The sequence below is a fragment of the Hyperolius riggenbachi genome, chromosome 10 (assembly GCF_040937935.1).
Source record: "Hyperolius riggenbachi isolate aHypRig1 chromosome 10, aHypRig1.pri, whole genome shotgun sequence".
Classification (NCBI taxonomy): Eukaryota; Metazoa; Chordata; class Amphibia; order Anura; family Hyperoliidae; genus Hyperolius; species Hyperolius riggenbachi.
Genome location: NC_090655.1, coordinates 151191038 through 151203607, shown reverse-complemented (window position 1 = coordinate 151203607; position 12570 = coordinate 151191038). Strand labels below are relative to the sequence as shown.

The 12570-nt window shown below is 41.7% G+C and overlaps 1 protein-coding gene across 6 annotated transcripts in view; it reads right to left on the bottom strand.

Moving 5' to 3' along the window:
* LOC137536576 (poly(ADP-ribose) glycohydrolase-like) overlaps positions 1-12570 on the bottom strand; it is a 205517-nt gene that overhangs the window by 50532 nt on the left and 142415 nt on the right. For all 6 annotated transcript variants that reach the window (XM_068258820.1, XM_068258819.1, XM_068258822.1 and 3 more), the window contains 3 exons: positions 8696-8775; positions 6764-6824; positions 2575-2650 (listed from right to left, as the gene is read on the bottom strand). In XM_068258820.1, the coding sequence (XP_068114921.1) occupies positions 2575-2650; positions 6764-6824; positions 8696-8775 (217 nt within the window). The remainder of the gene's footprint in view (positions 1-2574; positions 2651-6763; positions 6825-8695; positions 8776-12570) is intronic.

Below are 12570 nucleotides of genomic sequence, written 5' to 3'. Positions count from 1 at the left end.
CTCAGATGAGAGGCAAAGATCAACTGAGCAGCCACTGGACGCATGGAGGGGATGGGGCAGGAGTTTTAGTCAGAAAGCAAAAATCTGGGTCACTAGTAATTTTTTAAAACCATATAATGGATGCCGCTCAGCTACAAATGTCTGGGCACTGGCGGCTGATTCAAAAATAAGAAGCACATGTACAAACTGTTTTGATAATGGGAATGTTAAATGTCTTTTAAAGATTTCTATATAGACAGTATAATTTCAGCCAGAAATGGGATAGTATATGTTACACTCACATTTAGGGATCCCACAGACTTCTGAACGTGTCGTGGACCACCCACGGCTTTTTCTGACTGTGTAATGCCTTTTGATATTACACAATGCACGAGCAGGTGGTGTGTACGACCAATCATGTGCAGCATTCCTGGTGTTAAATTCAAACACACCGCCCCTATAATAGCCTCCTCTCCACACTGGCAGTGTGGTTTATTCAGATAGTTTGGACTAAGCCAGTTGTGGTGTACCTCGTGCCTTGGATCCATTTTCTGGAAGTTACCCATTCTGACCTTTGGCTTCCGTGACCTCTACTATGCTGATTTCTGCCTGCCTTGACCTTTGGCTCTGTGACTTTATCTATGCAGATCTCCATGTGCCCTGACCTTTGGGCTCTGAGACCATCGACTGCTACCATCCGCCTCAATCTAAGCGACTCTACATCGTGGCATCACCTGTTCTCAACGTTCTCTGGTGGGGCAATCCCAGGGGACCTAACCTAGTGGCCACCAGGCAGCAAAGTAGTCAGTTGCCTGCTAGGGGTAGCAGCCCATCATCTCTTGCGAGGTGCTCTGGTAAAGGCCTGTGGCCACTTAGACTCCATGCGCTGGAAAAACCAATGCCTACCACCTGTGACTGGCTTAACAGGGTCTGTCGCGTTTCTCAGCTTAATAGTAGAGATTTCAGCAGGGCTGTGGAGTCGGAGTCGGAGCAATTTTGAGTGCCTGGAGTCGGAGTCGGGAAAAAATGCACCGACTCCGACTCCTAATGAATTTGTAACTGTAATTAAAATAGAAAATATGATAAAATGTTCTATTTCTCAGATAATAGTCATTAAAAATAATGTATATATACAGTAATAGCTGTGCTCAGTCCACAAAAATGAAATAAACCAATAAAAATTAGTTACTTGTGCTGCTTCAATAAAGCAGTTCCCGTATTTTTAAAGTCAGATACACACATCTGATTGTGACTGTACAGTATATATGATGTGTACACAGGAATCTCTTATATATACGAAATAACATCTATGCTGTAAGTATAAAGCCTGATGTGTAGCCGTGTCACTAATAGAGATGGTCAATGATATGGAAATAATTCTGCATTGATGCTGGTTTATGCAAATGTATGCACTCTCTTTGCTCATGAAATCAAATAATTTGATATGTTGTTAAAATTTGGTTTGGGGACTACAAATTAAAGGGTACCTGAGACGGATGAAAAGAAAAGTGTTATACATACCTGGGGCTTCTTCCAAATCCCTTCAGGCTAATCAGTCCCTCGCTGTCCTCCTCCACCACCTGGATCTTCTGCTATGAGTCCAGGTAATTCAGCCAGTCAGAGCAGGCTATGTGCCACTTCCACAGCCAGGAGCATTCTGCACCTGCAAAATAGTGCTGCGCAGGTGTAGTACGCTCCCAGCGGTGGAGTGTTTGCATGCGCACTACACCAGACTGGCTCAAGTACCTGGACTCATAGCAGAAGATTCAGGTGGCGGAGGACGACAGCGAGGGACTGATTAGCCTGAAGGGGGCTGGAGGAAGCCCCAGGTATGTATAAAACGTTAATTTCATCTGTCTCAGGTTTACTTTGTTACACAGTAGTACTATACTCTACATATGCTCTCCCCACAGAGCTGCAGGGAATCCACTGAGAATGTTGTGCACATTGAACACAGAGGTGTTGTCTATCACCCATAAACCTTGTTCAGATTGTGCATGAAGAATGTGTAATAGAGGAAGAATCTCCTCATTCCCCTGCAGAGTACCTGCACATCACTCTTACATGTACCCACAGTTACATTGCCTAGGGCCTGATAGATGTTCTTTGTTCCGGTCTGTACTTTTTACAAGTACTCTTACCAAGGACTAGTTTTAGTCTAAAGGGAATAAATATAGTAGTCTACATATCCTTCTCACGTCAGTTGTCTTGTAAAATTCCTAAGCGTTGGCAGTTAAGAGACGAATTTCACGTTACATACTGTTAATCAACAAAATTGTAATATGCAAATTAGAGGAGTCGGAGTCGAGGAGTCGGTGGAATCCTAAACGGAGGAGTCGGAGTAGGTGGATTTTGGACCGACTCCACAGCCCTGGATTTCAGTGTAGTCCAGCTAAAACTAAATAACCTACTTTTACAAGGAATACTTCCTATCAGATCAATTAAATTTATTTTTGTATTAAAATATTTATTTTGTTCTGTTCAAGATTTTTTTTCATTGGGGGTATACATTTAAGTATAGGTTTCTTTTAAAGTGCCGTTACATGTGCAAGTAGTTACAAAGGAATATAAATCACCAGTACAAACAATACCTACTTGAAGCATTCCGTGTCCATTGCCTTCAATTGTACCTTCATGGGTAATATGCAGCCTTCTTAGCTTTTTGGTTGACCTAGAAGAGTTGAAGATCATTAGTCATAAATGTACAACCAACAAGTGATTAAAGTAAAGGAGAGAAGGAACTGAGACAAGTTCTTTAAGAGGTGAGACACAAATGGAGGCTGCATGTTTGTTTCCTAAATCACACACCTGAAACAGGCATGTAGCCAATTATCAGATTTTGTCAGAAACATCTGATCTGTATGCTTGTTCAGGATTTATGGCTAAAAGTATTAGAGCCAGTGGATCAGCAGGACAACCAGGCAATGTGCATTGTTTAAACGGACATTAATGTGTCAGTTTTCATGTCACTCACCTCGTGTTTACTTTAACAAGCATGATAGTGTGATCAACAAATGAACATTTACAGTCTTATTAGCTGGCGATTATAAATGTACATATAAGTAGGACATGAGAAAATGATTTGTGTTTAGTCTCATAAATACGATAAAAAGTTTGTAGTATGGTCCACCCCTATCAAATTGTAACAATATCAAACATGCAAAAACAAAGTTTTTTTTTTTTTTTAACCAAGATTCTTGTAGTTTATTCTTTCTCAATAATCTCTCCAAATCGTGGACTCATTACAGAGGCACATCGTCTACAAACATCCGTAAAATAGCGAAGGAAAGATACCACCACGATCTGGAGTTTCAAATGGAGACTGCACTCAGCGGTGGTGTCTGCACACTTCTGTGAGTAGCAAAAGAAGCTCTGCTACTCACAGGAGTGTGCAGACAGCGCCGCTGAGTGCAGTCTCCATTTGAAACTCCAGATCGTGGTGTTATCTTTCGCTATTTTACAGATGTTTGTAGACGATGTGCCTCTGAGGAGGCGACTTTTGGTCGCAAAACACGTGTCAGGCAGTCTTTGCATGTGAAGTGGAAGTCTGGTCTTCGTGCCCATGTAATGAGTCCACGATTTGGAGAGATTATTGAGAAAGAATAAACTACAAGAATCTTGGTTAAAAAAAAAACACCCTTTGTTTTTGCATGTTTGATATTGTTACGATTTGTGTTCAGTATTTACCTACGGAAATACATTCCCCAATCCTCTCCATACAAACTCTGTGGTATAAAATGAAGAGGACCTAGCCTCCCATTCTGTTTAATCTAATGTCTCCTTTAATGTCTGATTTATGTTAAAGAGATTTTCTGGTTATGGGTAACTTTTAACCTACAGGCATCCTACCCTAAACGGCTTTAGTCATTTTTTTAATTTTACCATAAAAATTCCCCAATATATGTGAAGTGTCTAGTGTGTGCATTAAATATGTAGCGTAATGGTACTTTTATGCATGTGTTCATCATGCCCCAATTATTAGTGTATGTGATTCTTATGCAGGAGTGGTGGTCAGTAGTGTTAGTGCAATGTAAACTATATGGCAGTGATCTCACTGCCGTGAACACCGGCGATTTCTGCTAAACGCAAACACGCTACGTTGAGCTTTTTTTGATCGCAATGCATTTAAAACACAAATCGTGAGTGCTCAAAAATAGCAAAAAACTGTACAGTGATTTTTTTTGCATTTATTGCTAAAAAAATTGCAGCATCAAAGCGCTAGTGATTATTGCTAGCATTTTGCGATCATCAGTGTGAACGGGGCTTTACTGTGTGTGATTCTTATGTAGGAGAAGTATTATATGCGCATGGGTGTAAAGGAGAAAAAGGAGTGTGTGTAGAGGGGTAGGTAGCAGTATACAATTTATTAAAACCTTAAAGTATAGACAAGAGCGGCTGGGCACATCCAGTTAAAAATGCCATTCATTGAAAAATTTATAAAAAATAGAACAATACAACAGCATCAGGCCGCTCAGAGAGAGAGGGACAAGCATGCAGGATTATCGACAGCTGTTTCCACTCTACCTAGGAGAGCTTCATCCGGACGATGATGATGTCCTTATGAAGCGCTCCTAGGTAGAGTGTGAAACAGCTGTCGATAATCCTGCATGCTTGTCCCTCTCTCTCTGAGTGGCCTGATGCTGTTGTATTGTTCTATTTTTTTTTAGCAATTTTTCAATAAATGGCGTTTTTAACTGGATGTGTCCAGCCGCTCTTGTCTATACTTTGAGGTATGTCGGAACTGTTTTTGGATTAGAGCACTCCGGAGAGCCGTGTCCATTGGTCTTGTGCATCATTTCTACTACATTGTTACAATTTATTAAAATGTCAAATTTTCACCCCTTTCTAATATTATTCCTACAAGGAACCAAATATGCGTACGTATTGTATGGCTGTCTGTGAGTTGGGCAGCGGTTTCTCCCTGCTGCTGCAAAACTCCCTGACAGCGTTTAATACTATTACCCCTCCGAGTTGTCGCAACTCGAAAGGTGATGTAATTATACTGCTGCTATGGAAACTTTGGTTTCGGCGCCAGGCGGTGAGCTTGTGCGCCGAAACCACCTGCTTCACCAAATATACCCCCTGCTACAACATACATGGGAAGTCTTCTTTATGGAGGCTTAAAGAGAAACTCCAACCAAGAATTGAACTTTATCCCAATCAGTAGCTGATACCCCCTTTTACATGTGAAATATATTGCTTTTCACAAACAGACCATCAGGGGGCGCCGTATGATTGATTTTGTGCTGAAACCCCTCCCACAAGAAGCTCTGGGACCGCTGTACTTTTGGCAGTTTGTTACAATGTAACAAGGTACACAGACAGGAATTAACTGTTTACAGCTGTCTCTAACAGCCAAAACAGCTAGCAGCAGCTACATAACCTGCCCACAGTAAAAATGTCACCATGTAATAAATGTCAGAATGTAAATTGGGGAGAGGAAAGATTTTACAATGAGCAAACACTGACTAAATCATTTATACATAATTATTGTAAAACTTTTTTATTACATTATTTTCACTGGAGTTCCTCTTTAAATATTTAGGTTTTATCTCTGAAGCATCCAAGAACAAAGTACTCTCTTTTCTCTGCAGCCAGCCCCACTGTCTATAGTCATTACACTATAAATCAGTGCATATGACCACTTCTGTTGGGTAGACAAGAAGTGCTCACAGTGCTTCATTTTAAGTGGACCAGAACTCAGAACTTCCTCTCTGCTCTGAAAGATAAGTAACAGCATAACCTTCAAAGAAAAATATTTGTTACGGCTGATAGAAATCATGCAATAAATCTGCAATGTGTCTACTTCCTGCTTTCATAGAAGCAGACATAAGGTTAACACGCTGTGTTTAAAAATTAGCGGGTTTGCTGACACAGCTGAGAGATCAAGTTACACTTGTGATTAGTCACAAATGAAGGCAATTTAGGGCCTGTACACACTGCTACGCTTGCGCTACGTTTTTAAAATCGCATACAATTTTTAAATCACAAAGCCTTCATGAAAATAGCAAAATCGCATCACACCAGTGTGTACATCATGAATTTCATGATTTTTCAAAAGACCTTGAGATTAAAAATGCATGCGATTTTAAAAGCGCATCAGTGTGTACAGGCCCTTATACAGGCTAAACTCTCTAAATACATACAGGATAGATTTCTCTATTTTCTTTCTGTCCAGTGCAAAAATTCAGGTCTAATTCAATGGAGGTGGGGAACCAATTTTGACACCCGAAAAAGCAATCCATTCAGAGATTTACCATCAACTCCTGCTCTGGTGACAGCTGGAACGCTCTTCAATAACATGGTGTAAATTGTCAGAAGAGCAGGATATGAGGGAATAGGTCACTGGTGGGAACAGAGACAGTAATAAAATCCTCACGTTTACTTAACACTACACCATAAGAAACTAAAGTTTTTCCTTAATTGTAATTTCCTTAATTGTAATTGTAAAAAACAAAACAAAGTTAGGGCCCTTTTCCACTAGCAATCGCAATCACAAACGCCAGCAATTGCGATTTTTCATTAATTTTGTTATGCGATTTTTCATTTGCATTGCATTATCCCTCTTAAAATCGCTCCAGAAAGCGACTGCGATTTGCAAATTGAATCTCTATAGTGGAAAATACTTCTCATGATTTCTATGATAAAGTAGCAACCCTAGCGATTTAAAAATCACTAGCGATTTGTGGTTTTTCGATTCAACTGTGTAGTGGAAAAAGTCCCTAACTCCTTAAGCAAGTCCAGAGAATACACTTAGGTGTTATTAAATATAGAGCCTGCTTACTTCTCCCATTCAGGAAACCGTTCTAGACTTTGCCTTGTGAATGTTACCAAACCTGTGGGTCCTGGAAAAGGGAAAAAAAAATTACTTGACGTAAAGCTAAATTTTAGATGGCTAAAGGCAATGTTAAAATGCAGTTAATGTAGAAGATCTTACCAGTCCAAGGAAACCTAATGTTTGGATACATCATTAGCATGCAGCAGCACTAGCTGTGATCCAGTTTTTCTTATGCCACTCATTTTGTCTACCTTCCACCATAAAAAGTGAAACAATTCTTGCTGGGAAGCTATTTGATTATACTGGAGCAGAAAAATACAGTCTGCCCAATAACAAAAGAAGTGGCTCTTTTTCAGGGCCGGATTAACCTACTAAGCACCTCAAGCAGCTGCTTGGGGCCCCAGTCAGAGTTTAAGGGGCCCCATCAGCACCTAATCCGGCCCTTCACTGTTCCTCCTCACGCTCAGCAGCCCCTGCAAAGTTTACCTGCAGCTGCCCGCTTTCCTATGCATAGACATAGCGGGCAGCTAAAAGAAAGCTGGAGGGACTTGGGAGCCGGTTACAGTGATCAGCTGATCAGATCAGCTGTTTAGCAGGCAACAGACGCATGGGGAGTCTCAGTGACAGCAAGTCAGAATCCCCATGAGAGCAGGGAAAGACCTCTGTGCACAATGCACTGGAGGAGAAGGAATGAAACAGCAGCTGATTTTAAACTTTCCTCACTTCAGACGCAACTGCAAAACAAGGGAAAGACGGGAGGGCTCAACAAATGGCCAGACAGACAGAGGGCTCACACTGCAGTTCCCGCCCCTCCCCCTGCTCCTAACATCAGCTCACTGCGTGGGGATGGAGTAGAGAGAGACTCCACGGGCCATGCAACAGGCAGCTGCAGAATAGAATGCCTGCTGTGAGTGCTGTCACTGTGCATGTTTGTGAGTATAGTTTGTCCTGAGCTGAAAGTTGTGCTTTCATTTCCCCACTGTCTGCAGCTGACTTTGATTTGTTTCAATCCATCCTGATTTCCCCCCCCCCCCCCACTACCCACGTTGTTGACACCCTGCCCCGCCTCCTATGGCTAGCACCTCCATTTTTGCCTTCTATCTGATTTACTTCATCCTGATCACTACCTCACATTTGACTAGCGTTGTACACTGTGAGTAGCTACAAGTAGGTAGCTACTTGTAATCGAAATTTAAATTAGCGCTGCCCATACTAGAGGGGAGGTTTAACTTACCCATGCCGCTGCCGATGCGTTCGACTTCGTGTCACTCCTTTGCTTTCTTTAAACCCAGAAGAGGACAGCATGGGAGCGACATGGAGTGCATTGGCTAAGTTAACCCCCCTCTGCCGCAGGCAGCGCTATCAAATTTAAATTTTGATTATGAGTAGCTACCTACTTTTAGCTACTTGTAGTGCACAACACTGCTTCTGCCTGCTCTCCTCTATATTTTCTTTCCTCACCCCAACTTTGGCTGCATGCTCAGTTTTAACTGCCCTGCTCAATTTGTATACCTCCCCCGGCTGTTTTTCCTCAGTTCTAAAACTGCTTCCTTCCATCCTCACTCAATGTTCACACAACATATACTGTGTGTGTATATATATATATTTACTGTTCATATGTATATAATATTCAGAGGGGGGCCCAAATCTGCTACTTTGCTTAGGGCCCCATTCAGTCTTAATCCGGCTCTGCTCTTTTTCTATAAATGTTTCTTCAAGTCTAAAATCTCCCTGTAGTGGTTTTAAAATTGAATACTAAACATACTCCCACACTGCCTTATCAATAAGAGATTAAAATGCCATCGTATTATTTTTGAGTAGAGAGCATGGCAGCAAAGGAAAACAAACAGATGAGCTTGTGTTTCTATAAAAAAAAAACCTTCAAAATGCCTCCAATTATTTGTGTAACAGAAGCTTCTAACCGGATTCCAAACTTACGTTTCTCTGTGACTCTGCGAAAGTAACAGAAGAGCGTTTTCAACTTTTCTGCTTTCCTTGGGTTTTTACCTTCAAACAACCTAAAAACAAAAACAAATACTTGAAAAACTTGAAGTTGCAACTGCACCTAAAAGCATATATTGCCAACCCTCTGTAATACCAGTTACATAAGAAATCTACTCTCAAGAATAAAAATCATAAAATCAGACAAATGTTATGTATGTGAGCTTTAGAAAATGCCCAAATTGCAGCTTTATTAACAGTAGACAGCACGTCTACAAAAGAGAGAGAGGCTTTTGTCAAACAGAAAGCTTTCTGTACATTCTATTGTCCACAATGCCTGTCATTTATTGCCTGCATCCTTTTGCTACAGCCGAGGTTAGTAGGCTATCCTTGTAGTAAATAACACAAACTACATTATGTGCATTCAAGATTAAACTAGAATAATGCAACCCACTCAATTTTTATTTCCTACTAGAAGAAAGATGCCTCAGGGACACGATGAGGATAAAAGTACCTGTAAGCATAAATGTACAAGTGTAGTGCAAAGTGCAGTACACACAATGGAAGTTCAGAATCTTTTAGCTACATGCTTTCAAAATTAAGGCCAAAGTTAATGTAAAAAAAAAAAAACCCAACCATTTGAGTATGCTTAATATTAATATTTATATTAACACATATATAACAGAGCAGTAAAAGAGAACTTCGAGGTCTCACAAGTAAAAGAGGGAAAAATGGTTTGGGGTGTCATTCAGGAACAGAATGTAGTACACATGGTAACACCCTTTTCAATTCAATCGAAAAAGAAGAAAATTCAGCTAAAAATGATATTTCTGAATTCCCATAACCAAGTCATCATCAAGAAGAGATATAGAGTTAACAAAATACAGAAACCTAAAACTGCAGTAATACTGAAGTCAGCATTGTTCTGTATTAAATAAATGTCAATGAAACATTATTGTTTACTGGTTAATGTTTGGACTATTAACACTGTAAAACATGTATTGGATTCCGAATGGACATGCGACTACAGAGGGAGTTATTAAGGACTGCAGGCCATATACTTCACAGCCACAAAGGATAACAACCGATTTGGTGAGACCATTCCTATCATTATACTTGCTCAGTCATATATTATTGGCAGACCTTATGTGAACAGTGGTGACTGTCTGACTCATTATATACCAACATTATTATTATTAATATTAATAATTTTTAATATTTCTATAGTACTTTTTCTCTTGGCGGACTTAAAGGAGGAGTGCATATGTTTTGGCCACGTGCATTTTGGGTGCATGGAGAAGCCTATAGATGGTGCCTTAATTGGCAGCCATGGCCACAGAGTTGTGGCTTTTTCTTGTTTTTCTTCCCTTTTTCCAACCAATTCATCTCGTTTACCCCTCTGAAGGTGTGCAGTGTGGTCCACTGTAGCCTAATACATTGGTGCGAGGAGTCCAGGACCTGGAGTTTTTTTTTACCTTGTCGCTGCCTGGGTCTGTTGTCTGTGCAGATACAGGCCTTGTGGAGTCCACCGCTGATACTCAGGAGATCAGGGCTCCACTGATGTAGGACACTGTGCTGATCAGGAAACCTTTGGCCTCGCTTGATGCCAGCTCCATCCATCAGCTGCTGCGGCTCCACCACAGTAGGGAACCCTCCGGTTCAGCCCCTCTATGATGCCAACCACTAAACCGGAAGTAAGGGCCACCGCAGCTGGATGCTTCTGTGAAAGCCAGATTATCTTGACCAGCCCTGGCTGAATGCTGCCCAGGAGTCGGGATCCACCACAGAAATTAACACTACTGCACCTTTTGAACTGGAACACCTTGGCCAGCACTGCCAGATGCCAAATGTCAGCAATAGGGATGCTCAGCAGTGTCATCCATCACCGCAGGTTTCTATGAAGAACTGGGTCATTACTGCTGAACCTTCGCCTCCCTCTGCCCCCCCCCCCCCCCCATGTCTCCTTAGGGATGACAGATGATTGCCATGTGCAACTGGAGGCGCTGTAGTATGGCAGCCTCAGCTCTTGACTTTCGGACATTATTGCCTGCCCCCAACCTTCCAGAACCTGTATGAGCCAAAACCAATTCTGCATATACTTGGCAAAATAAATGATTCTGATTCTAACGACAACTCTCTCTGCACTAGGTAAATTTTGAGGAATATATATATATATATATATATATATATATATATATATATATATATATATATATGTATTATATTCACTTACTGATTACCCAATTTCCTCCCTACTGCACGTAATTATAAATCCGGCTATTGCTGGCCCCAAATAAAGGCGATTTTGTAGCGGGTGCTAAAATGATCTGTCCCATGCAATAGCTGCAGCCAACTAAAGGTGCACTCAATAGGCCTCCCTGGAGGGTCAGGGAGTCTTCCCAAGGACTCCTTGCTGAATTGTTAACTGGCTGAAGCCAGGATTCATTTTGAAGAAAAAAGGCATTTAGCTTTATTTAGTGGGAGGCTCTTTGTACTCCCCTGCATCAGCCCTGTATATCATGACATCATCATTGCTTAACCTCCCCCCCCCCCCCCCCGAGATGGACAATATTGCAGTATGTATACTTACCCAGGGCTTCCTTTAGCCCCATGGTGTCCCTTGCTGTCCTACCCGGCCGTTCTGTTGTCCCTTGGTCACCTCAAGTAATTTCCCCAGTCACGCTCTTCCTTGCATGCACGGCCCAGCTGCACTGGTGGCCGACCATCGCGTGCGTTGCTGGGTATGTGCAGAAGATCACAACTGGTTGCGACGGGTGAAATTACCTCAAGTGACCATGGGATAACGGAGTGGCTGGGGAGGATGGCAAGGGAGCCCACAGACCACATGGGGCTGGAGGAAGCCCCAGGTAAGTTTAAAAACTGCAGTATTGTCTATCAGGTTTCATTTAAGCAATGATCATCATGTACAGTAAACTTTAAATTGAGCCTGTTTTTATGACAAGGAACAATCTAATTGGATGAGAATTTTACTTGTGGTCAATATATAGGATTACCAAACATTTGCTTAGCTAGCTGCAACAGCTTTTTTGGAGGACTTGGGTGAGATTGACCCTTTTCTCAGAGCCCTGCAACATATTTAAAGTGAACCTGAAGGGAGAAATGAAAGAAAATGTAAAACTTACTTTGGTAGTGGGAAGCTGCTGAATAGTCGATAGGCTTCCCCATCCTCCTCAACGACCCCACCAAACCAGCAGCACTGGGACCCTCTGCATACATTTGACAAAAGGCTAGTCACATTTGGTCAGATGGCCATGCACCATTCCATGTAAGAGCATGGCTGCACTGCACAGGCACATGTACATGTACATGCTCCTGCGTAGTAGCATGGCCAAGCGAATGTGCAGGCTACAATTGTGCAGTGCTTTGCATGAATCACAAATGCGTGGCATTTTTGGGTCGCTATTGATTCTCAATCCTGCAACAGGCCTGCAAAGTGCAGCTGACATACAATTGCTGCAAAATTGCAATGAAAAAATCGTGAATGGGCCCTAAAAATAATACACTGTGTAACTAAAGATGTATTACATGTAACACATGTTTAGTTACAAACATGTAAGAAAGCCAAAGATATCCAGTACAGATCCAATTAAGAAATGCTGCTAAGTAAAGGGAGCAAGCCAGGCAATGCTTCTTGTGAAATTAAGTCATTGACAAATGGCTTGCAGGAAAGATTTTTCCTCTGGTGAGTCACATCTCTTTGTATTTATTTCACTTTCTGTAAGGGCTTCTGTCAAGCTGCCACGTAACTCTGCTACATATTAACAGGGAGACAGATGCAGGCATCCCGACCGCCAGCCAAGGAAAGAGACTGTTTATCTTCAGCCTTCCATATCTCAGGGGAAATCGATGCT